The 23557-nt window shown below is 41.9% G+C and overlaps 4 protein-coding genes across 4 annotated transcripts; 2 read left to right on the forward strand and 2 right to left on the reverse strand.

The window, feature by feature from the left end:
* Positions 1 to 5958: 5958 nt before the first annotated feature.
* Positions 5959 to 8908, forward strand: rcvrn2 (recoverin 2; the record flags this gene model as incomplete). Its single annotated transcript, XM_080501107.1, has 3 exons — positions 5959 to 6339; positions 8259 to 8370; positions 8820 to 8908. 3 exons carry the CDS (start codon positions 5959 to 5961, stop codon positions 8906 to 8908), a joined length of 582 nt encoding a protein of 193 aa, XP_080357233.1.
* Positions 8909 to 10763: 1855 nt separating this feature from the next.
* Positions 10764 to 14427, reverse strand: LOC308133651 (germ cell-specific gene 1-like protein; the record flags this gene model as incomplete). Its single annotated transcript, XM_080501116.1, has 6 exons — positions 10764 to 11136; positions 11232 to 11343; positions 11447 to 11599; positions 11685 to 11732; positions 11823 to 12005; positions 14232 to 14427. 6 exons carry the CDS (start codon positions 14425 to 14427, stop codon positions 10764 to 10766), a joined length of 1065 nt encoding a protein of 354 aa, XP_080357242.1.
* A 3206-nt stretch (positions 14428 to 17633) lies between these two features.
* On the reverse strand, positions 17634 to 20893 carry atg12 (ATG12 autophagy related 12 homolog). Its single transcript, XM_080500795.1, has 4 exons — positions 20773 to 20893; positions 19427 to 19563; positions 19275 to 19337; positions 17634 to 17823 (listed from the first exon to the last, which is right to left on the reverse strand). Exons 1-4 carry the CDS (start codon positions 20864 to 20866, stop codon positions 17764 to 17766), a joined length of 354 nt encoding a protein of 117 aa, XP_080356921.1. The 5' UTR covers positions 20867 to 20893; the 3' UTR covers positions 17634 to 17763.
* A 17-nt stretch (positions 20894 to 20910) lies between these two features.
* isoc2 (isochorismatase domain containing 2) lies at positions 20911 to 23467 on the forward strand. The gene is made up of 7 exons (XM_080500796.1): positions 20911 to 21032; positions 21241 to 21296; positions 21604 to 21728; positions 21832 to 22044; positions 22486 to 22556; positions 22997 to 23114; positions 23315 to 23467. Coding segments are annotated over exons 2-7 (594 nt in total). The 5' UTR covers positions 20911 to 21032; positions 21241 to 21295; the 3' UTR covers positions 23381 to 23467.
* Positions 23468 to 23557: the final 90 nt, after the last annotated feature.

The raw sequence follows: 23557 nt of genomic DNA on the forward strand, positions 1-23557 counted from the left end.
AAAAGTATTTATATTTGTTGCTTCCAACCCAGGATGATGTTCGTTTTTCTTCCAGCAGATGGAGATAAAAGATCACCTCGCTTCTCTCCTTCTGCATTAATATAATTCAAAACACAACCTCGTCCTGCTTCTGTGGCCATACTTAACGTCGCACTTTACAGCTGGTAAGAGCTTCTTCACTTCTTCTATGTTCTCCTCGAAACTAATTGAAACGTATTCTGGTCAAATCCAAGATGCAAAGTCAAGGCCGAGTTGACACTCATTTGGCTTTAGGTTTATTTGTCCCTTCAATACTTTCTGCAGGATTCTTATAATTATGAACTTCACAATAATACACAACTATTAAACTATGTTTTATTCGCCGGCACCATGGCATGTTGCCTTGAAAACATTTGATTAGTTTGAAAGTCAGCCTAGACACAAATGTTAATCTTTCAGGCACGAAGAAAGTCGTTCAACTTATTGCAAACCTGTTGCACAAGATCAGGGGATGTAAAGCATCTGGCTGGAGGGTCAATTTCAACCCAGGAGGACTCATTCTGGCCCACTGGAAAGCCGGGCCTTTCTGTGTGGGGTTTGCATGTTCTCTCTGTGTGTGCGTGAAATTGCCCCTATGTGGGAATGTGAGCGTGTGGTCGTCTGTCTCTCTGTGGTGACCTGTCCAGGTTGTGTCCTGCCCTCACCCATGGTTCGCTTGTTCATCTGTCCCAGCACAACAAATAACACACACAACAATATAGGATGCTTCAATTTTTTTTATGTAAATATCGATGAAAATGTTTAAAAAAAATTATGCTTCAAAACTTTACTAATTTCATTATAGAAATTTAGAGACAGTTAAAAAAAATCATACAAAATGCTTGTATGAATATATTTGTAAGATTATAAAGAAAAAGGCTGAAAGAATCAATCACTTGTGACATACTGTACATCTCGTTCAGAATGAAGGATAGAAGAGAAATGGTCACAGAAATAAAATACTGTATCCTCCTATGTGACCCGCTGTTTTGTTTTGTTTTGTTTTTTTTACAGTCTTTGCAGGATTCTTTATTCATACAGTGACTTTTTTAATCACCCTCTGACTCTCCACAAGCACCTCTCTTCCATCCTCTCTCTCTTGCCGTGTGATCATTCTCCTTTTTCTTGTCAGGAGGTAAAACGCAGACACGCTTCCCACCGTCGCAAAGCTGAGCGCCAGAATCACGAATCCCAGTCCGAGCAAGTGAGACGTGCCGCCTTTGGCCTGGTTCAGCTGGTCCCACACGCCCACCGCCACGCAGCTGAAGCCGATGAGGGTTCCCCAAAAACCAAAGGCCAGCATGCAGGACCCACACGACAGTTCGACGCCTCCGGTCACCACCGTGATGCCCGCCACGGAAACAACTCTGTCTGGTAGGGTCACTGTCTCAGACTTGGGGTTGTAGGTGACTGTGGAGGGGGCTGCTGCCAGAGCTGCAGGATTGAGGGTCTCCATCTTTGCCTGGTTAATGGCCAAGAGTGATGTCACAATCAGCTTCCTCTTTTCTGCAGTATAATACAACATATTATTATCAGATTTCCATCTCTATTTTTTACTCACATGGCTTCAAGTTTAAAAAGAAACAATAACAATCATTCAAATTAATCACACCTAATCCTATTCTTTGCATTTCTTTCAAGATTCTCGAAGATAGTTTGTATCTATTAATGCAACTTATTCGATTTTTTAAATTTATTTCATTTGTACAAGTAAATCTCCTCGAGACACATGTATTCATGTTCAAGAGAGACCTATTAAAACACACAGCACAAACATACATAATATATGGAGTCACACACAGAATAAACACGAGACAGTTGTTTTCCAGGTATGTGTGTTACTGTAAAATAAGGTTATTATTCATTACATATTAATTCATTTCTGGTGGGGACAATGTTTGTTTTCAAAGCTTCATTCTGTAAAGACTGATCCATGGGTAAGCTGGGACAGATGTAGACACATTAAATAGGATAAAAGCCCAAATGTTATACATTTTTTTAAACACACATACAGATGTTGTCTATTTTGAGCTTTTTTTTATTCACATTTAACCTCACCAAGATTAAATCCTGGTTTAGTCAACTAATTGCCACAACTCTTCACCGGGGCAGAGCCTCCATGGTGACACAAGAACTCCCATCCCGACACGCCTGTTATCTAAGTGGCTGACCCATGTTCGTTAAAGTTGCCACCCAATATTTCATTTTTGAAGAACAAATAAAACTTAAAAGTAATTTAAACAAGGAGGTGTAACACCAAACTTACAATATCTTTCACTTCTCTGTGAGGACATTTCTGCTTGCTTTTCCACAGGGAAAAACATAATGAAAATAAATGTGTTGTTTTTGATTTGTCTGTGTACAACCTGCCATGGGCCAGATCTAACCAACAACGTAACCAAGTCAACATGTCCAGCCCAATTTCAATGCACTGAAGTCACGTGCACCCTCGTCTAAAAGAGGAAGAACAAACTTTGCCAAGAAATGCAGGCGAAGAAATCATGATATCCACTGGGGATTAAAAAAAAAAGTTCATTTTTAACACTTTTTGCAGATATCCTCACTTAAGTCCAATCGGCTGTTGAAAACGTATTATAATATGAAAAGACCTGGAGGACTGCAAATAACTTGGTGAATTATTTTAGCGAAACAAGTTTTATTCTCAATGGAAACAAATAAAGCATGACTTACCTCTGTGTGATATCAGGAGCTTAGATGTCAGCAAAAAAAAACCAACTGAGTCGTATTCAGCAATATAACTCAAAACTCTCCAAGCGAAAGCTGTGAGATGCTCACTTTCCCTGTGGACGGCGGGAACTGACGCCCAACTCTGTTTCTCAAAAGCCCAAACTTCTTGAGGCCCCAGAAAATGGTGGCGGCAGCCATCAAGATTGTTGCCATAGTTTGTTTGTTCCTCTCTTTCCTTGTGTTCAGTAGGAAGCTCTCGTCTGTCATTACGCCTCATTATGACCCATTAACAGATATTTATCTGGAAACAACTCCCTTCCTTCTTTCCTCTTGCTTTCAGTCTTAAGATTTGAGTTGTGTCCCACCAAGGCATTGTTTGGGCTGAGAATGGGTTTTTCCTTTTGATTTTTTTTTTTTTTTTAAACATTGTCCTTGTTCAGCAGTCCCACTTATTCTGTCACTGGTGGATGCAAGTTTATTTTCTGTTTATTTTTAGCTCTGATGTCTGTAAAACTTTGATGTGGGCTGATCAACTTCATAGTTAGTCAAAAGAATTACCCTATAATAGGTCACTCATTAACTTGCTCGAATATGGACTATTATAAACTATTATAAAGGGTATTTCAATTTAGAACTAAGACTTTTTTTAAGTCATCAAAGAAACAACAAAACAACCATGTTTTATTTAATTATAATGATGGAAATGATTGTAAACCTTAAATCACACATATTTACAGATTTATAGCTTTAAAAATATCTAAATAGAATCTATTTTCTAATAGATTTCTGTTGGAGGATACAAAGTCATGTTGACACACGTCATTAAACAGTACTCTCCCAGAATGCCATTTGTTATTTGCAGCAAAGTTTGCTCAACATGCCTCCCATGTATTGATTGTCACGTTTTCTATGGGACCACATTTTTCTTATTTCATCAGAATTTGTGATTAAAAGCATGAATTAGATGGCCTTGTTCACCAGTAAGTTGTACTTATTCAAGGCAAAAATGAAAAACGCACAACTTGCCCAATAAAGGATTTAACACTGATTATTGGTCAGAAGCACTTTAACTTGGATGCGTCTCAAAGCTGGCTCACCCTTTGCAATCAATGGCGTAATTAGCTGACTCTTGTGTTGACACTTTGCCTGTGGGAGTTTGTGAGTGTTGACACTGTGCAGGTCAACGCTTTAACACAGCTGACGTGTGATACAGGCCATTAATACGGTGTAAAGCTCCACAGTCACCTGGAATTTTGCCCATTGGCCTAATTATAGATCATTTTAGATCTGTTGTCTTCTGAGGAACTTTCTCTTGTGTTTATTTCAACAAGTGTGATACATTACTCCCTACAATAAATGTATTGTCGGGAGCATCCTACAACACATTTGATTGTTACGGAGCAAAGTTGAGGGGAAAAAGAAGAAAGCTGTCGTATGTCTCTATCTTGACGATGGCTGTGGTAAGTAAGGCATCACACACTCACATAATATCTCTCTGCACCCTATCCACAGGTACAAGACCTTTTTAAAAGTAGATGTAAATCCTCACGAGCTCTAGCTTGAGCAATTAGTCCCACCAAGGGTACAGGTCATATGTCAGGGATTGCCCCGTGGAGAGGGAGGAGGGTGGGGTTGGAGCGGAGGGCGGGGGGGATGTAATTCTTTCAGCCATCACAGTCACAGGATGAAGATGACGGTAATTGGCTAAGGACTGGATTGGGTGGGCCGGGGCGGGGCTTGTGTAATCCAATAGATGGACTCAGCGTGTATTATTTATGGTGCAAAAACATATCTCTCTGGAAAAAAAACAAAAAACAACTGATGAGGGATAAAACAATGAAACACGCATTGCTGCTGTTCATAGATGTTGAAATGTTCATTTTTAATGTCCATAATTACAGTTCACCTCAACACTTCATTCGTCTTAAACAATGTCTGAGGCAGTAGAAATGATATTTCCAGTACAAGTAAAGCAGGAGCAAAGCAATCAAAGTGTGACGAAGTGAAGTTGATGTGAGCCCTCCAGTTGATGATTAAGATCTCAGTATGTGAAAATAATGAGATGTAGATAAAGGTTTCCTCTCGTGAAAATGAAGGTAAAGTGATTGTGTGTGTGCTAATCAGCGGGAGAGTCAGGGAGCCTTTAAACCCTTGAAGAGGACAGAAAATTTTAATGATTATCCCTTTACCCATTTAAAATGTGAACCCAAGTCAAACAAAGGACTCGAGGTAAAAGCAGGTAAAACGACGGCTCACAAAGCGGGCGGGATGCGGAGGGAAGGCCTGCAGTGACACTGATGTGAGGGGTGTAGGTGGGGTTGGAGGAAGGGGATAAGTGGGAGAGGGCTTTACACCGCCGAGACAGATGGTAGACTAGAATTAGATGTCAGTGGTCACCTAAACCCATTGAGAGGCCACCACTGAAATAGCCAACGTACTGCTGGAAAACTTTAAGCTACAGCTTTGAAAATACCCCCATGACCACGTTGACAGTTTCCAAGAACTTCCATATCTGATAATCTGCAGACGATTTTCAGCAGTTACACGTCTTTACGAATTTGTGGCAATCACCCACACCTCATTGTTTTGAAGAAGTTATGACCTATAATGAGATGCTCTAAAGCTTGATGCAGTGGGTATTATTAGGCTGTGAAGACTTACTTCTTGAGTGCAATATGACAAGCAGAACTTTTAAATTTTACAGTTTTTAAGTGATCTGACAAAGAAATTTCTCTGACATTGTCACATGGTGTCACATGGAATCGATCTTTCTGGACTTTCTAAACCCAATAGACAAAATCAGGATCCGGGGGTTCATTTTAGTCAAAAGCTCATCCACCTTAAATCCCGCATTAACAGAATTAACCCAGTCATCTCCTGGAGGAGTCTGTCACCCCCTCCCATCCTTATCCCTCTCTGTTTCTCCAGACAGACAGACGCTCAGTTCTCCAGCCATCGTCCAGCCACACCACACACAGGTAAGATTTCCAACCGCTTCTGATCAAATTCACAGCGCCAAAGTAAATATTATTTCACATGGTTTGAAGTGTATCCTGTCCTATTCCTCTTGCAGCAACCCTCAGGCTTCCGTTTGGCTTTTCAAAGAATAGCCAAAGTGCCAAACGAATACATTTTGGATAAAGAGGAGTATTTGGCGAAGAAAAAGAAAGCATCTGAAGAACTCGGGCGGCAAACATTTGCCAAGGAGTTTGAGAGAACTGACGGATTTGTAAGACACTGAAAGTCACAGCAATGGGAAATACCACCAGTAGCGCAATATCAAAGGAGATCCTGGAGGACCTGAAGCTCAGCACCAAATTCACGGAGACTGAAATCAGCCAGTGGTACGAGAACTTCCAGAAGCAGTGTCCAACGGGACGCATCTCGCCAGAGGAGTTCGAGCAGATCTACACCCGCTTCTTCCCTGACAGTGACGCCAAGACCTACGCGCGGCATGTGTTCCGCTCCTTCGACACCAACGACGACGGCACGTTGGACTTCAAGGAGTACATCATTGCCCTGCACATGACCTCCACCGGGAAGACCACCCGGAAGCTGGAGTGGGCCTTCTCTTTGTTCGACGTGGACAAAAACGGATACATCAGCAAGGCAGAAGTGACGGAGATCTGCCAGGTGAGACGGACTCATGAGGGTGTGTGTGTGTGTGTGTGTGTGTGTGTGTGTGTGTGTGTGTGTGTGTGTGTGTGTGTGTGTGTGTGTGTGTGTGTGTGTGTGTGTGTGTGTGTGTGTGTGTGTGTGTGTGTGTGAAACAGCAGGGGTACAAAGGAAAGGATGGGGCTTTATTCATGTTTATGCTGTTAAAAATGGAGCTGGTTTTGATTTCCATAAAATATTGTATTCAACATATTGCTTTTTGGCAATTAAGTGGATTTCTCAATATTATTTTCTTACTTACTGTGGCACTTGCTAATTTCCCATACTATAGTTGAGCTTTGAGGGTGCAGTATTTTTGTACCTCTCAGTAATCATCTTATAAAACCCAATAATAATAAGGACTATTTTAAATAATACAACTCTGATAGAGCTGATAGAACAATAATAAAAAAAAGTAGTGATTCTGATTATTCTGCACGTTTTCAATAAGACTAATTGTAGCTAATTTGTCAACAACTGGATATTATCCATCCTTCTCATGGTGTGTGGACTCAGTCCTAATTACCTGCCCAATTAGCCAGTCTATTTGAGCTTAAAACTCCTGATAATCTCTGTGGTCACAGGTTTAGCTCTCGGGCCAATATAGACCTCTCAACTCCAGAGCAAAGCTACACTTGAAGTTAATAATAAGTATCATCGTTGTCCTCGTTTCTCTGGCTCATCGGGGGGGCCGTTTCACACCGTGTGCACCGCAAACAAGCACCACAGCAAGCACCATCCTTTGTTTGTTTTTTTTTTATAGTCAAAACACAGCCTGGAGGGTGGGAGGTTTCTTGTGTTTTACTTCAGAACAAATGATGTAAAATTGCAAGAGGTTTAATCAGATGAGCTGAGAATCCAGCTGACATTGTAATGGGATTTAAATCCTGGCCAACTGGCCTGACTCCATAGGCATCAAGTTTTAGACCGTTGCATAAAATAGCTTTATTTACAGTTTGTAAATCAGTTACCGTTAGGATCTGCCACATGTACTGATACTATATCCTTTTTTCGTAGAACTTTATTGAAAGGTATGACATGAAGATGTGGGTTTAATAAAGAAAATATAATTTCGAGAAGCAGATTTAGCCAATCAAACAGGTGAACCTCTGCAAGTTAACCACACTGATAGAGCAGAGCACACAACTCAGTCAAGGTGCGTGCTTCATATTGCTTACTTACTTATTGTTAACCACCGACAGCAGCTCCAAAAACATGGCAGGTTTACAGTCTGAACTATTCAGCCCACAATCTCAGAGGGGAAAGATGGAGGGAGAGTCCAGGGAGAAAAAGACATGACATCTTGGCGTTTGGCATGTGGCCTGAGTCTTGGCACTAATCCATGTTAATCTAGGTGTCTTAAATGTGGGAGATGAGTGCTTCCTCTCTAAGTGGGACACACACTTAAAGGCCTGATGAACCTGAAGTGTACAGTCATTTTCAATCCCGTGGATTTTAAGTGGCAGATCAGCTGCCTCCGACAAACCATGCACCAGCTGCTCGATGTGATGATGTAACTTTTAATTTGGACATAAACAGTGGCGTTTGTGTGAATGTTTATTGTGATGCTTAGTAGTGCTCTTCGGGCTGAACTTGGCAGGAGGCTCAGTTGAGCACGTGAGGGCCAAAAAGTCTCTAATGATAGCAATGAGGACAAAAAAAAAAGTGGAGGCTTGTAGTCTTTTTCTTCATGTGAGGCTTTTCCTCTTGTTTTTGCAGCAGATGCTTGATTATCACACATATGTTCAAGAGACAAATTAACTCCAGAGGACAGTGTGCCTTCCCGTCGGAGGCACGGGTTACATACAAGCCAATTTGTACACATTTCCTTTATGGTTGGATGTTCAGCAGACATGATGCAACATCATCACACTTCTCATCTCCATTCTGCCTCTCAGGCCATTTTTAAGTTGATCCCAAAGGAGGACCAGAGCAAACTAGCAGAGGATGAGAACACACCCGAGAAGAGGGCCAACAAGCTGTGGTCTTACTTCGAAAAGAAAGACAACGGTAAGCGAGATCCCACGTGTGCATGTATACATCGTGTCCCTGCTGTGAACTGTGCTCCGTGTACACGGGGGAGATAAAGTGTAAAGCTCTGACTACCTTTCTTCAGCAGATGTTTCAACATCCTCCAGGGAGGATTACATTTGACAATCAGCTGTTTGGCTTAACAATAATACAAGCAATAAATCCACCTGGGGGCACGAGGCACATCCCCACTTAGACCATCTCTTATGTCATGCAAGCTTTAATATGTACGGACCAGCCACTGGCTGTTTAACTTCAGGAGACGCCACCGTCTCTCTCTCTCTCACACACACACACACACACACACTGGAGATTAGATGATACTCTTTTGATTGTCTTACATGAAACAGAGTCATAATTGACCCATGTGTTCACCTCACAATCCTCACTGGTTCTCAACATTTCTCCTTCTCTTCCTGTCCCGACAGAGCGACTGGCTGAAGGAGAATTCATCAAAGGTGTGATTGAAAATGAGAATGCGATGCGTCTTATCCACTACGACCCTGTTAAGCAGTAGTCACTCCTATCTGTCCCCTCTTCCTCTCTTTTATCAAACCAATCTGTTCCCAACATGTTTTTACTCTCCGCTCGGCCTCAGCTCCTCCGACGTGTAAATACTCATTCATGCAGTGTCTTGGTTGCAAATTACTGTTTCAGTAACTTATCAATTAATGTAATTTTGTGTTACTCTTTGTGAATGAATTTATATCATATAGAGGCCAGGTGAAGCAAATTGTGATATAGTGTTTCAAGATGTGTACACTGAGAAGGAAAATGTATAGCCCTTTATGGAAACATTTAACAGGAAAGCTAATATGGTACTAGAAGTAACCTTTATGAAATTATTCAGCGAAAATTGATTGTGAAACCTTATTATTGATAACAACCTAATTAATAGCATTAATACATAGATTTTTTTTTTTTTTTACAGAATCTGAATTTTTTTGAGTCGTAGTAAAGTGTTTCACTCCTTCACTGTACAATAAAGGTTTTCTCATATGTCTGTGGTTTAAAAATCCATTTATTCATCTAGCCCAGAAAACAATAAATTCTTCTATGACCTAGAAACAATCTGTATATTATAATGCTAGTGGCTGACAAAAATGACGGGTTTTAAGTTTGCAGTTTTAATCCCAGACAGTAAATCCAGGATTAACTCAAATGTATAACCTACAGAAATTTAAGGTAAATTTAAGTACATGATTTGGGCTTTTTAAATTCTTGTCTTCCTGATATGCGAAATGCAGTAAATCCCAGTGCTCAGTTCACTTTTGTAAACCTTTAACTGAGAGTTTGAGTGTTTTCAGGGTGCAGATTGTAATAAATGTGCACACGCAGCCTGTAGCTATGCGTGCCTGCGTTTCCTTCCAACTTTCATTTTGACCCCCGACAACCCGCTCCTTTTCCGGCCCTCGGCATCTCTCCTCGCTCTGCTCCTCCTTCTCTCCATCCAACTCGGGATTACTGGTTTGCACATAATCTTCTGTTCAACATCGGAGAGCAGACTTTTCAAAATCTCTGTAATCTTTCTATCTCTATGGGTTTGTTTGTGCATCTCCACTGAGACCGTGTTTGTTGGAGCTTCTGCACATGCATTGCATAAAAATTCTGTCAAAAGATTGTGTCTGCACAGAAGGAAGACTCGTTCTTTCAGTCTTTTCAGATAAATTATATATATATATATATATATTACATGAATGAGCCGCTACATTATGACCAGTGACAGGTAACGTGAAGAACACTGGTTAGCTATATGTCACGGCACGTGTAGGTGGGAAATATCAGGCAGCAAGTGAAACCTTTTTCATCAAAGTTGATGAGTTAGAAGCGGAAAAATGGATGGACAAGGATTTTGATAGGAGCCTAACTGTGGTGGCAAGAATGAAGGGGAGGAATTGTGAACCAGCGATACTCATGTGTCGACTCGTGTTTTGAAAATACATGTGGCGAGTGAGACTTTAATAACAGGAGCTCAAACCAAACTGCTGCAGGCTCTGATAGAACGTTGTCAGAACACACTGTGAATTTGTTTTGTCTGGATGGCCGACAAAATATTAGCTCATAATGGTCATGATGTTATGGCTGATCAGGCTCGAGACAAACATTTGCTTTCCTACAGCGAGGCACTGAGAAATACCCAGAAAACATGCAAACTTGCATGCGAGTGTAATCTGTACATACATCATAGGCTTAGCATTTTGATATGTGTTGATTCCATTGGGGTTTTTTTTTTAAGCCTGGTCAGTTTATCCATAGTTCACAGGAAGTCAAAACAGACGACAAGAGAAACCAGAAGCTGGTTTCCATTTTGACTATATAGTCTTTCTTCTTAATTTGTCCAGCCCTTTCGGTTGAAGTGTATAAGTGATCCCCTAACAAGGTGAATCAGCTCTGTCCATGGCGTCATCCATCTCATCCATCTCTCTCTCGCAGTCTTCACACCCCTCCGGTCCACAGCCGCCAACCAAAACAAGGGTTGGTACGTCCCCGTTTCCCACGCCAACTACACTGCCGTTCGGCGCCCAGGCCACATCAATCATGCCATCTGGACACTGTAATAAGCCGCTGACTGAGTAGAGCCCTCCTCCTGGAACGACCTCATCGTAGGACGGGGCGTGCGTGGCGGCTCGAGCTTCCTCCAAACGCAGTCTCTGCTTGCGACGGAGCTCGATGATGGTCTTTGTGTAGGAGTTGAGCGTGACCACTGCTGCTCCCATACAGCAACTGAAGGACACCCAGGCAAGACTGGGAACAGAGAGACAAGGGAAAACACGTCTGTGCAACATGTTAAAATCAAAGCGATAGATCAGAGTAAAACAGGCTTCGGTGTTGCCACCTACGCAAACGACCAGCCGTAGTCCCAGGACTGAGGCCTCCAGTCTTTGGGGCCCACAATGACCGTCATCTGAAACACTGTGGTGTACATCATGTGCGCCACCATCCCAAGAAGGCCTGTACAGGAGGTGAAACAAACAAGTCCAAGGAGCTTGAATAAACTTCCTAAAAAGACAGAGGTAGCGTAGTTACAAGAACTGAAGGGGTCTCTTGGCCTCACCAGAAAGCACAGTGCAGATAGCTGCATAGGCGTTGATTTTCAGAGCGTGCATCTCTTTATGGGAACACAGGACCTCCAGCCACATGAGCAAGAAGCCCATCCCCAGCAGGCCGATGTACGTAAACTCAGAAATAACCGAGAGCCAGAGCACGCCTGCAACGTATGCAAACAAACACATAAATAAATGCACGGCAAAATGCATCAACTAGAAATTACAGGGGGAGTCTGTTCCGCTCACCTTGTGTCTCCCCCGGGGTTAACTCTATGAAGCTGCGACATTTCTCCCCTGAAAACCAAACGTCAGAGAATCAGCTTCGATAACAGGCGAGAAGGTACTGTTACTGTGACCAGGACCAAATGTTCTTCTTGGCCTCACCATCACTGTGTTTTTCACAGCTTTCCCAGAAGCCCGTGTGGAAATATCTAAAAGCAAACTTGTCTTCCCCCGTCTCCCAGATGTAGTGAACCGCGTTGGCCAGCTGCCTCTGTCGGATCCTGGCCAGCTCGTCTCTCCTGGCTGGTGACAGTGTACGATTGTAGGGGTTCTGAGTGGGACTCTCTGTAGTCGAGCACAAGAAAACGCCGATGAGGACAAAAAGCACTTTTAAGCTCACTTTTATATCTGAAGATCTTTTTTTCAAAATCCTCTCATCGTTATCCTCACACCTTTATGACAAACCTATTTTCCACCTTAGCCTATCCAGACTTGCATCTTTTAAAATAATGTGGGAGGAAACCTGCATTAAACAAACGCGGGTCATCCGACAGGAGGAAAATTCAAATTACAGAACAGACATGCGTCAACAAGTTCACGTGCAACCTCAAAGCTTCATGCACAAGATGCCCCACAGATATCAACAAGGACGTGCAGCGTGAAACAATAGGTTTCTCGAAATACACAAAGCATACAGGTGATGATCAAAGTTGATTCCTCTCTGCAGTGAGCGCCGCCGATCTCGGAGCGGATTAAACACGTCTTTCAAGAAAATAGAGGCCGGAGAGCAGACGGAGTCCCCTATCAGGGCAAATAAACCTTTAGGAGCCCGCCTCACACCCCACAGATTAATACTAAGCCATAATCAAGTTTGCTGGGGGACGAAGGTACGGGTAAAAAGAGATTAAAAAGCAACAAAACCAAGGCCATCACTTTCCAACAGAGGTGGGAGGCATTTTTATCCGGCCAGATTATTTCCAGGTATTTGTTTGTTATGCAGTGAACTTCAACACTTGTGTAATCAGATCAAACAGTCAAAACCAAACTGTTTGAGGACTTTGACTCAGAGAGCATCAGTGACGTAGCAACACAAACACACAATTTGGTACCTCAAACTGCACACATTCGTTTCTGTTGTGCACACCGACGCAGTCACGCAAACAAGCTCTGCATTTATTTAATGTTGCATTGAATCTTGTTGTGTCTTTAAATTGTCTAAAAAAAAAAAAAACCTACTTTCTTTAACCTTAACAAGGTGATGAAGCAAAAGAAACCCACTTCATCAGTGACTTGACCTTCCAGGAAGAATACAGATTTGATAATGTAACTGTTCATAATACATTTCTCAGATTGTGGGTGTGTTTATTAAGTGTAACCCTGTGACCCTTTCGGCTACGATGCCGTAATGCAATTATCTCTGATGCCAACAAAGGCCTGGTGGCAAGAAAACATTGTGTGTGAGAGACGCTGTTAGTAGTAGACGCTGACTTGCCCATAAACATGTTACAACACAAACTCAGATTACTCATCGCGGAAGTTTTCCACCTTATGGCTGTTATTATCTGTTGCACAGATTCAAAAGCTCCTGTTTGCTGCTTTAGAACATAACAAAGTGCATTCACACAAAAAATAAGGTATTAATTTTTAGGTAACACATGTTAATTAAAGCTTTTCTCCTCTTAACATCAATATTTCATGAGATCACTTTTTTTTTTGACTAAATTTGAACCTAAGTGAACTTCTGAACACAGGTCGAACAGTCATCATAGTCCTCATTCTATTTACTGAAATAAATATGAGAAATGAATAATAAACATAATTTCTGTTTTACTGATCTTTAAATGACTGATGTCTATTTTAGAGTTTCTATGATAACTCATTAAAATGAATGTATTTTATCCGTTGCTATTCCAGGAAGTGTTTTAGTTTAACAACGAGTTGTCAGGCATAGTCACATTATAATAAAATGTAAAAAAAACCAAAAAACAACAACTCACCAAATATATGAATGGAACTGATTAATTAATCAAAAAAACAAGTTTGGACATTTTTTAAAACCACTTATTTTTTGTTATTTCCATTGAACTGCAGTGGTAAATATAATATAACACGAAGATCAAGATAAAGCAGTGAACACTGCGGTGACTTCATTACTAGTGAAGTAGCATCAGCATCATCGTCACCATGTGATGGTGAAATAGTGAAAACATGCACCCTGAAGACGACTTGACCACCGGGTGATGTCCTGAGGGGTACAAAGGTTTTAGCCAACATCAGCCAGCAGATAAATACCATGACTGATCAAATGTGTTCTTTTTGTATATTTGAAGAACAAAATCAACCACAAAAAAAAAGTGATGTGGAAGAACCGAAAGCTGGAAATGAGCAATATTTTACTGGGAGTTATTGATAGAAAATGGCTTAAGTAGTTGTTTTACAAGTGAAATTGGTCTGAATGGGTCTAAATGAACTAAAATGAATGTAACATCCTGGATTTGACAGACTTGATCGTTTTAATTTCCCCTTTCTTTAAGAACAAATAGAGCTTTTCGACATCCATGATGCATTTACCTGTGGTGTAAGGCTCGCTGTTGTTCTGACCACAGTTCTTCATCTTGACGGGCGACAGGCAGAGCGGCTTGACCACCTTGTGGGTGCCCTCACACCAGTACGAGGTGCAGAGAGCCAGGATGGACAGGGCCAGGGCCAGCGTGGTCAAGGTCAGGGAGAGCAGGGAGCGAGAGCGGCGAGACATACCCTCCAGCATGGCCGCGCGGGGGGGGGACGAGGGAGTCGGGGCGGGGCGTGGGGGGGGTAGGAGGCCACAGCAAGAGAGAAGAGGGAGAGAGTGAGGAAAGGAGGGGATAAGCGAGGGGAAAGGGGGGGAGGGGGGGGGGAACCACACACGGAAATACGACAACAAAACACAGAAGGTATGACTGCATTCACAGAAGAACCAACAGATGCATCAGGGCGGTTTTGAGAGGTGAGGAGCTGCCAGGTTTAAATGGAAAGCCCAGATAAATGTGATGTAACAGAGGAGACAACAGAACCAAACAGCTGACTAAGGGATAGTCAGTGTGATTAAAAGGGAGGAAGATAAGCAGAATGGAAGAGAGGTGTGTGTGTGTGTGTGTGTGTGTGTGTGTGTGTGTGTGTGTGTGTGTGTGTGTGTGTGTGTGTGTGTGTGTGTGTGTGTGTGTGTGTGTGTGTGTGTGTGTGTGTGTGTGTGGGTGGGTGCGGGTGCGGGTGCGGGTGCGGGTGGGAATGAGATAAGATGCTCTGAAGTTGATACACGTGGGAAAGGCCAGATGTGACAACGAGAAATGAACAAGAGGGGATTTAGGTGGACAATGTGGACGCGGCAGGACGCTGGGGCTACGACAGTATCCTGCCCAGGCAGCGTCAATCTGATGTCCGGCTATTGATCCCTGTGGGAACCGATCTGGCCATGCTCTCCCTGACCTCGCCACTACTACTGTTCGACCCGCTCGCAGGAGGTCATTTGAAAGTAGTTGAATTTTTATAGCCTTAAAAGTTGCACATCTGCAGAGGGGATGAAGGGAATCCTCGAAAGTAATGCATTACGGAGCAGGGTGGGTCAAATGAAACAGCTGAACTGATCTCACGGAGGATAAGACGGAGGAGTCCATATGCTGGATGTTCCTCAGGTCATGCGAGTCTTCCAGCTGTTTCATGGGAGATTTTAAAGGGAGACTAAGTGTTGTTTTGCTGTGAGGCAGGCGAGCACCTTTGTGAGTCCTGGTGAGTGCCCTCGGGCCCACGGCTCATTATGACCTCCAGTACTGGACCTGAACTGGGAGAAAAGATGGAGGGAAGCAAAACAATAGATTACGTTTTTTTTTTTTTTTGATGAAATTTATGGATAAGCCACAGATCTGAATGAATTTCTTTTTTTTTTTTTTTTATTAGTAATCCCTGCAAATCTGCTTTAATCTGTTTGTGTTAGGTGTAGTTGAGTGTGAAGTGCACTCTGACCATGTCTGTGGTCTCTCTTTCTCTCATGCAATGTCTGTGAGCAATGCGGCCCCTGAAATACAACACTTTAGATCCGATATGATTACTGGCCCCTCGTCTCACAGTGGTTTAATGTGACATACGCTAATACTACAGCCTGACTGACAGCCACACAGACACGAGTGTGGCAGCTCCATGGAACACCATTTCAACAGATAAAGCCTTCCTAAATGTCTCCTTTCACTATATTTTGGAGACGTTGATGAAGACACCAAGACCATCCTTGACGTGAAGGAGCGGCGATGTGGTGAACTTAGAATTACTTTGAAACTAACACGACTGAGGAATTCATGACCAGTCATTGCTGTGCCTCTTTCACCTAAAACATTTGGATAAGCTTGTGTATTTGACAGGTTTTTCCGTCAACAAGACCTCCGTGTTCATCTCCAGTATAGTAAATCCCTGCTTCTCCGCCGAGGCGAAACAAACATTTGATAATCTGTGTGACTGTGCATCAACATTCTTTCTATTAGCATGCCGTCTATTTTTCCCCTCAATTTAAACTGTGTTGCTGGTCTTTGTAATTCGTGTAAAAAAACGTCGACCAATCACAGCTCAGTGATCTGGACTATATGGGCCCATGTTAGTAACTTCATCAAGAACTTGATGCACACGGGTTTTCCTACTTAACCAAGGATTCATCTTTAATACATAACCATAGCAATTTTACCTTTTCACATCATTATCTTATACATTTTTGCACATGCATGCATGCATGCACACATATATATATGCATTTAAACTTGTGATGAGTGCATTACTACTGCATTATTGATCTACTTGACATTAACTTTGATTCCATTCATGTATATAAGCACATGTTGGAGCAGTCATGTAAAAAATATATTTGCCTGTTTGAAGTTTCTATGGTTTGTTTCAGAGAAAGAAAGAAAAAAAAATTATGGGGAGCAGCAATTTTTGTGAAAATAAACCACGATAAATGTTCACGAGTTTAATATCTACGGTCTTGTGTCAAAATACAAAACTTAAGAGACATTAACAATAGTTACCAGTCAGATTTATGTGGATAACCAATTAATATACAACTCCAAGCAACATCCGCAGCTTCTTATATTCAGGACAAATAAAATAACAAAGTGAAAACTGAAAATATTTGTCATGGCGTAAAAAAACAAAAAATGTTATCCGTCTGTTTTGCTTTGTGGATGTTCAATTCAGTTTTAGAAATTAAAATCCAAGAGATGAGTACATACCAAATCCCCTTTCTTAGTCCTCTGTCCTTACTTCACATCCCTCACGACACGTCTACCAGGGTAAACCTGCCTTCAGCCGTTACTCTCAGCTCTCCTCGGTTATCTCTGCCCGCCGTTCAAGAGCCTTTAATCAAAAAGCTCCTTAAGATTGATTTAGTTACTCCATCTTGAGCAGATTCTGTGTGTCACTACCCTCTTCATCTGCATCCTCCTCCAGGATGAGCATCAGTGGCCCTTACCTCTCCGGCTGCGCTCCATTCGGCGATCCTCGTTTGCCAATCGACAGACGTGGATGCAAACCGACGGACGGACCCAGTGTCCTCGTCCGCAACGGCTCCAGCCTCTTTTCTCTCTTTCTTGGGAATTTATGTCACAAACGCATCCCGAAGCGTGTAATCCCTCTAAGTCCATCTGTTGCTGCAGTGCCCCCTCTCTTCCGGTGCCCGTGCTCGTCCGGAGGCGCCACATTTACACCCACCACCTCCAGTGTGAGTCGCATGACGCTGCACATTCCGTCTCGTCCTGCATGTTTGGACACTGGAAGGACGGAGACGACCGGGGACCGGCACATTTGTGTGCAGAGGCTTTTCCTTGTACTTCTAATCAGATTCAGCTCTGTGCAAATCCAAATCCTGAGCCCACTCACTTAATTGTCTATTTTTGGGCACCGAATGTGACATAAGAAAAAAACAAACAAAACTGAAGTGCTTTGCATTGTCAGTATTATTTATTTACAGAATATGTACATTTAAAAAATGGCAGAGGAGAAAGAAAAATACATTGTATGCTTGTGTGTGTGGGTGTGTGTGCGTGCGTGGGTGAATTTAAGGAGGGAGTGCTGCATGAAGGCGTTAGCCCCAGGCTTGTGATTTACAGTAATGTAGAACGAGCTTGCCATCACTGCCGAAGCACTGAAAGAAATCAAAAAGGAAAGGAAATTACAGAAAACACACACGGGAGGAATGTTCAAAGTCCAAATATATGTTCGGTTACTTCAGCAGTTCATCACATTCCTTAACTGTTTGGTCTATAAATGTCAGCAATGCGAACATTTGACGTTTTTTTTTGTTGTTGTTGCTTTTTAAATGGAATCAGCAGCAGAAACTTAGTGCCTGCTCCTGAGGTTTATTCTCCCCAGAAAGAGAAATGTTTGTGCGGGGTATAGATCATTTGAATAAACGAAGCAGGGGGACAATCAGCCGACCACTGGGAATGTGCAGTCTTTACTTTTACTTATCAAAGCATTTATGAGTGGCCAAGGGTTTTGGCTGGAGCCACATGGAGCGGCACCTCTTATTGCCCCCTCTGCTGGTCAAAGCCTCACATGACCCGTCCACTCGTCAGACCGGACCTGCAGGCACACGCCCACCTGTGACTCAAGCCACTGAAATCCTGCATCTAAAGTGGAGGCAGAGACTCCCGAGGTTCAGTTCCTCATTGCTACAAGTCGGTGACGAGGTCTTCCTTTCATGTTTTTAAATAATCCGCCACAATCTGTAGTCTGAATTAATGCCTATGGCTGCATCTCACAAACTTTTGATGCAATAGAGAAGTTCCCTTTTCCCATAATTTAGTCAAATTTACATATATTTTACATTTATCACACATCAGTTGAAACGTTTCAAGCCTGTATCTTGTTTTATAATTTAGTTAAGAAGCCATTAAAATAGATTTCAGAAGATCAGATGTTTTCTTTACGAGGCCATGATTAAAACATTTTTTTCCATGTTACAAATATAACAATAAGTGACAAAACCTTTTCATAGTTATTCTGATGTTTTGGGACAATTCTGTAATTCTTTTATTTCACCAAATAGGACATCGATAATGATACTTGAGCTAAAATGCAGGTTAGATTACGTCGGAGCTGCACTGTAAACTCCACCAGGTACCTTCAGAAATGTCTGTTGTTTTTAAAGACCTGAATTTCAAGATTTTCCCAAGTGTTTAAGTGAAGTCGTCTCATTTGGCAGTAAGACAGTCTTCATTTTCATGTCATTTGTGGGGCCTGATTAACCCTTTATTATCCACTGACAGGGTTTTACCACCCTTATTTCGAAAATAATACAGGAGGTTTCTGCGATGAGTACAAACGCAGCCAAAAATTCACAATACTGTCAAAAACACAGTGCTATTTAAAATCTTCCCGATATTGAGAGATTATGTTATCTTCAAAAAAGGTGCAGAAGCATTCATTCATTGTCTCATCCAATCAAATGATACTGTCTTTTGACAGTAAACAAATTGCAAAAACATTTCACACATGTTATGATTTTATCTGGATGAAGAACATTTAAAACTGAGGAAAGAGGCAAATCAATGCAGAACTAAAGTAATGCTTTAAAACTATTCAAATACTTACATCAAAGAGGGCTCCTACTTCTTGATCTGGTGAAGGCGCAAAAGACTGATTCACGTAGATGAACTGAAGGGACAAACAGACAGTTTCATATTAAAACAATTCTGACATTATCCAAGAAATCAAAAAAGTAGGTAAAAACACTTCATCCTCACCAGCTGTTCACTGGCTTCAAGTTTGAGGAAACGAGAAATAAACTGAGCGAGAGACTGCACAGTCCTCCCCCTCTCCATTGCCCACTTCCTTGTTTTCATTATCGGGGTGTCTCCCACCGCCTTCAGCAGCACGTCAACTGAGAAAATAGAGATAATAACAGTGAAAGTTCTCGCCGCTGAGACCCAGACTGATTCAGACAGACCAAACATGAGCTGCTCAAGGGAATTCCTTCAGAGGATGTGAAATCTGCCTCGGGTGTATGACCACCAGGCCACAGTTGCACGTGCACACAATGCATGTACTTTCACCACAAAAACATTGACTTTGACATCAAAGCTTTCAATAGCTTATGTTGCATCATATTTTAATACTAAAAACAATCATGTTTAAATGACTGTGTAAAAACATCAGGTCTGCATCATAGTGTATTCAGTTTTGTGATACTCTTCAGTATTTTTGTGAGTATTGTATAACTGTGTGTGTGTGTGTGTGTTGTACAGTATATCTAGCATTTGACCACCTTTATCATCACTTCCCAATAGTGTTTCCTTTTTTTTGTGTGTGAGGTGCAACACTTTGATTTCATGACAGAACTTTTCTATGTAGTTTGCAATGTTTGCCTCTCTGTGCCTGCACATTTTTCTCTGAGTACTCCAGCTTTCTTTCCATCCATCTAACTCCTATACCACTTTGTCCTGTTCAGACAGTGGTATATAAATGGGGAGTGTTCAGGTAGTGTTAGATACATGGGAATAATTCAGTGTTCAATGAAGGGATTTGGTCAATCTATTAGGCTGTAACTGCATCTTCGTTGCATATTGTTGCGAATTATTCCCTTGAGAATCCCAAAATATTTTCAAAGCGAACACTAGGACGGTAAAAACGCTGTAAGAATCTGTAAATGTGTAATTTTCACATAACCGCAGTAACTACAAAGTTCAGTGAATAGTTAGATAGCTAGAAGCTATCTGCTGCTAGTGAGGACAGCCTAAAAATACCATGTCTGTGTGGAAGATATAAAGGCACAGTTAAATCTGCTACAAGTAATACGTTTCTGGCAAACAACAAACCTTGAGTAAATAAGACGTCAACATTTCAAAGTGCTGACAGTCACTTGATATACTATAAATTAGCGTTAGCTTTAGCGTTCCCAAAACAGGAAGTACGACGTGCTAAACGAGACCCGCCATTGGCCAAACAGAAAAAAGCCTGCGTCTCATTGGACATATTTACTGTTACGTCACAACCCCGGAATTGATTCCGTTAGCTTAGCAGCAATGGCCACAAGCACATTAATATCGTTTACTTGCTGAGTGATACTAATAACGTGTCAGGTCCCCCGTACTTTTTTTCTTCTCATCGTTTGTCGCGGTGTCGTCAGGCGGAGGTTGTGGCTCCTCTTTCTGTGTTTCTGTCGGGGACTCTGCATTGTCAGACATCCTCTTCAGCGTCCACTCCGGGATACTTTTTGGATTCCGCCCGATTGGTTAAACCATACGTCACTCCATATTATCCGATTTTCTATTGGTCAATACGCTTTAGAGAAGGCGGTGCTGATGAGACCAAGTCTTCTCAGTTGAACCCGTGGGTCTTCGCTACAGCGAGGTTCGTTCCTACTTCACCAAAACCCATAATCTGAATGTTTCATGTTAAATTCAGTTGTTTCAATATTTTGTATGTGGTTATGATATTACGTGTTCTATTTTGATTTCACTTGAACGCAAGGTTAGATTTACAGTGTGCTTGTTTCTAACAGGAGTCGATACATGGTAAACAATACTTAAACTTTAACCTGAAACTTAACTTTCCACAGTCCTCCTGCACCTGCCAACCAACTCTGCACACGCCTCAACAACAGAGGCAACAATAGTAAGTCACATTACTTATAAATAATACAGGTTGTAGCAGCATTCCCGGTAAGATTGTCTGATATTGTGTAGAGGTCATATGATCAAAACAGAACAGCTCGGAGGAAATAAATCCTACAAGGAAGACTCTCTCTTCCTTCTTGAGCAGGTGCATTTCCGGATTTCCTCAGCCATGATCTTAAATGTACAATGACAACAACAAATACCCGCACGAGACAGCGTTTTGCTTGCATCCATTGACTAATAGTGCTACGGTACCAATCAGTGTATCAGAAATCAATGTTTCGTCTGTGAATTTGCTCTCGCAGTGGCTAAAATTGGCAGACTCTCCACCAAAGACACGGTGCTCCTCCTGTGTGACATGCAGGAGAAGTTCAGACCAAACATCTTCCAGTTCCCCAACATTGTCAGCAATGCTGCCAGATTGCTCCAGGTTGGTCACACTCACTATTTCAGTCATTGTGTTTTTTTTTTCTTTTGTACTATTCGAACAGTGTGAGTTCAATGCAATCTGCTGTCTGTCCCCCTTCTCACAGGCCAGCCGTGTTCTCAACATCCCTCCCATTTTAACAGAGCAGTACCCAAAAGGTCTGGGACCCACAGTGCCGGAGCTGGGAGCACAGGACCTCACAGCTCATGCTAAAACCTCATTCACCATGATGATAGAGGCTGTGGAGAAGGAGCTGGAGGCTCTGGGCAACCCCAAACAAGCAATACTGTGTGGGATTGAGGCGCATGCTTGTATCGCAGTAAGACCAGAGAGCTGCCTTTTGTAGTTGTGATTACATGATGGCTTTTTCTCCATTAAGACTACTCTGAGCACTTTGCTCACCTTTTACCAAAGCATTAATTCTCAAGATTGCTGTTCTACACAATATGGGTATCATCAGGCTTCTGTAATAGACTTTTCAATATGCACATTGTATGAGATGGGTGTAGTTATAAGGACATTTTTATTACAGGGTTTGATTGATAGATAGAATGATAGATGGATAGATAGATAGTTTGCAAGAAATAAAAAAAAAAACTACTGAAAATTAAGGGAAGGAATTATCAGTGGGACCATTGCTTGCGTTATTACATCAAGATGGAGTTATTTGAATATACTATTTCATACATGTTTCTTTTCTTTACCCTGTGTGCTATAATGGTTCTGCTGTTGAAATGTGCCATTCTTGGCTATTGCTTAGTGCACCACTTACGATCTGCTGGAAAAAGGGATGGAGGTTCATATTGTGGCTGACGCGGTCTCATCCAGAAGGTATCTATGCATTACTCTGAAGTCTTTCTCTCCCATAACATACACCTATTACACAAATGAAGAAAATGCTATATATGGTATCACAAAGAGTCTTTATCATTTGTTATAATGGCTTTGACACAACATGTCATATTCCTATGTCTCTCTAGATTTAGTGCTCGCGAGCTCACTCTTATTTAGTAAACACTGATGGTTTGAATCGGTTAAAGTCATCTTCAACACTCATCAGAGCTCAATTCTATAAGGGTGTAAAATTAGATGTCACTATTGTTAGTATTACTGTTGTAAGGTTCGTGCTCTGAGCAACTCTGATATGATTTATGGTATAAATGTGAGATTTCATCTTCTCTCTGGTCAGAAAACATGTTTCGTTATACTGTAACGGTACACGTCAGAGTCCGTGTGTGCGCTGGGTAAAATGTGTATTTTACTCTCCTCAGCCAGACGGACCGATTGTTCGCCCTGTCGCGACTGAAGCAGAGCGGAGCTTTCCTCACCACCACAGAGGCCGTCCTGCTGCAGCTGGTTCAAGATGCCAAACACCCCAACTTCAAAGAGGTGTTACTGTTGTTCTACTGACTGGTCTTTATTGATTTTAACTACGTAACACGGTAACGCACCTCCTTATCACTGATAATGTGGAGAGGTTACAAGCAATTTGGAGGTAGTCATAAACCTGCTCGCTGCCTGTGTGAACATGCTGACATTGCTTTCACAATTATAAGTGACTAACGCATGTTTGTCAACCGTGTTGGCAGATCCAGAAGCTGTTGGCCCACCCGTCCCCTGACACCGGCCTCCTCGCCTTCTTCAGCGCTCTGTAGACGGATCAGCTCCCGTCCTTGTGTTGCACCACACAGACCTTCAGTGTATCCAACACATTTGCGAAAGTAATAAAGCAGTGCTGCTACTTTAAATGTGTACTGTTGTATTTTTTTCCCCTTTTTTAAAATCTAAATGAAACCACTGAGCTTTGTTTTATTAGTCAGATTGCTGTTACT

This window comes from Blennius ocellaris, assembly GCF_963422515.1.
Source record: "Blennius ocellaris genome assembly, chromosome: 8".
Lineage (NCBI taxonomy): Eukaryota > Metazoa > Chordata > Actinopteri > Blenniiformes > Blenniidae > Blennius > Blennius ocellaris.

What these genes read in the sequence shown, in the direction of transcription:
- atg12 (XM_080500795.1), bottom strand. Translation starts at nt 20,866, where the DNA reads ATGTCTGACAATGCAGAGTCCCCGACAGAAACACAGAAAGAGGAGCCA. An exon ending in AAACGATGAGAAGAAAAAAA is followed by an intron (nt 19,564 to 20,772) that starts GTACGGGGGACC and finishes CTATTTTCTCAG; the next exon opens with TTGACGTGCTGCTGAAGGCG. An exon ending in AAGTAGGAGCCCTCTTTGAT is followed by an intron (nt 17,824 to 19,274) that starts GTAAGTATTTGA and finishes GATTTCTTTCAG; the next exon opens with TGCTTCGGCAGTGATGGCAA.
- isoc2 (XM_080500796.1), top strand. An exon ending in ATGCTGCCAGATTGCTCCAG is followed by an intron (nt 21,729 to 21,831) that starts GTTGGTCACACT and finishes CCCTTCTCACAG; the next exon opens with GCCAGCCGTGTTCTCAACAT. An exon ending in AACACCCCAACTTCAAAGAG is followed by an intron (nt 23,115 to 23,314) that starts GTGTTACTGTTG and finishes CCGTGTTGGCAG; the next exon opens with ATCCAGAAGCTGTTGGCCCA.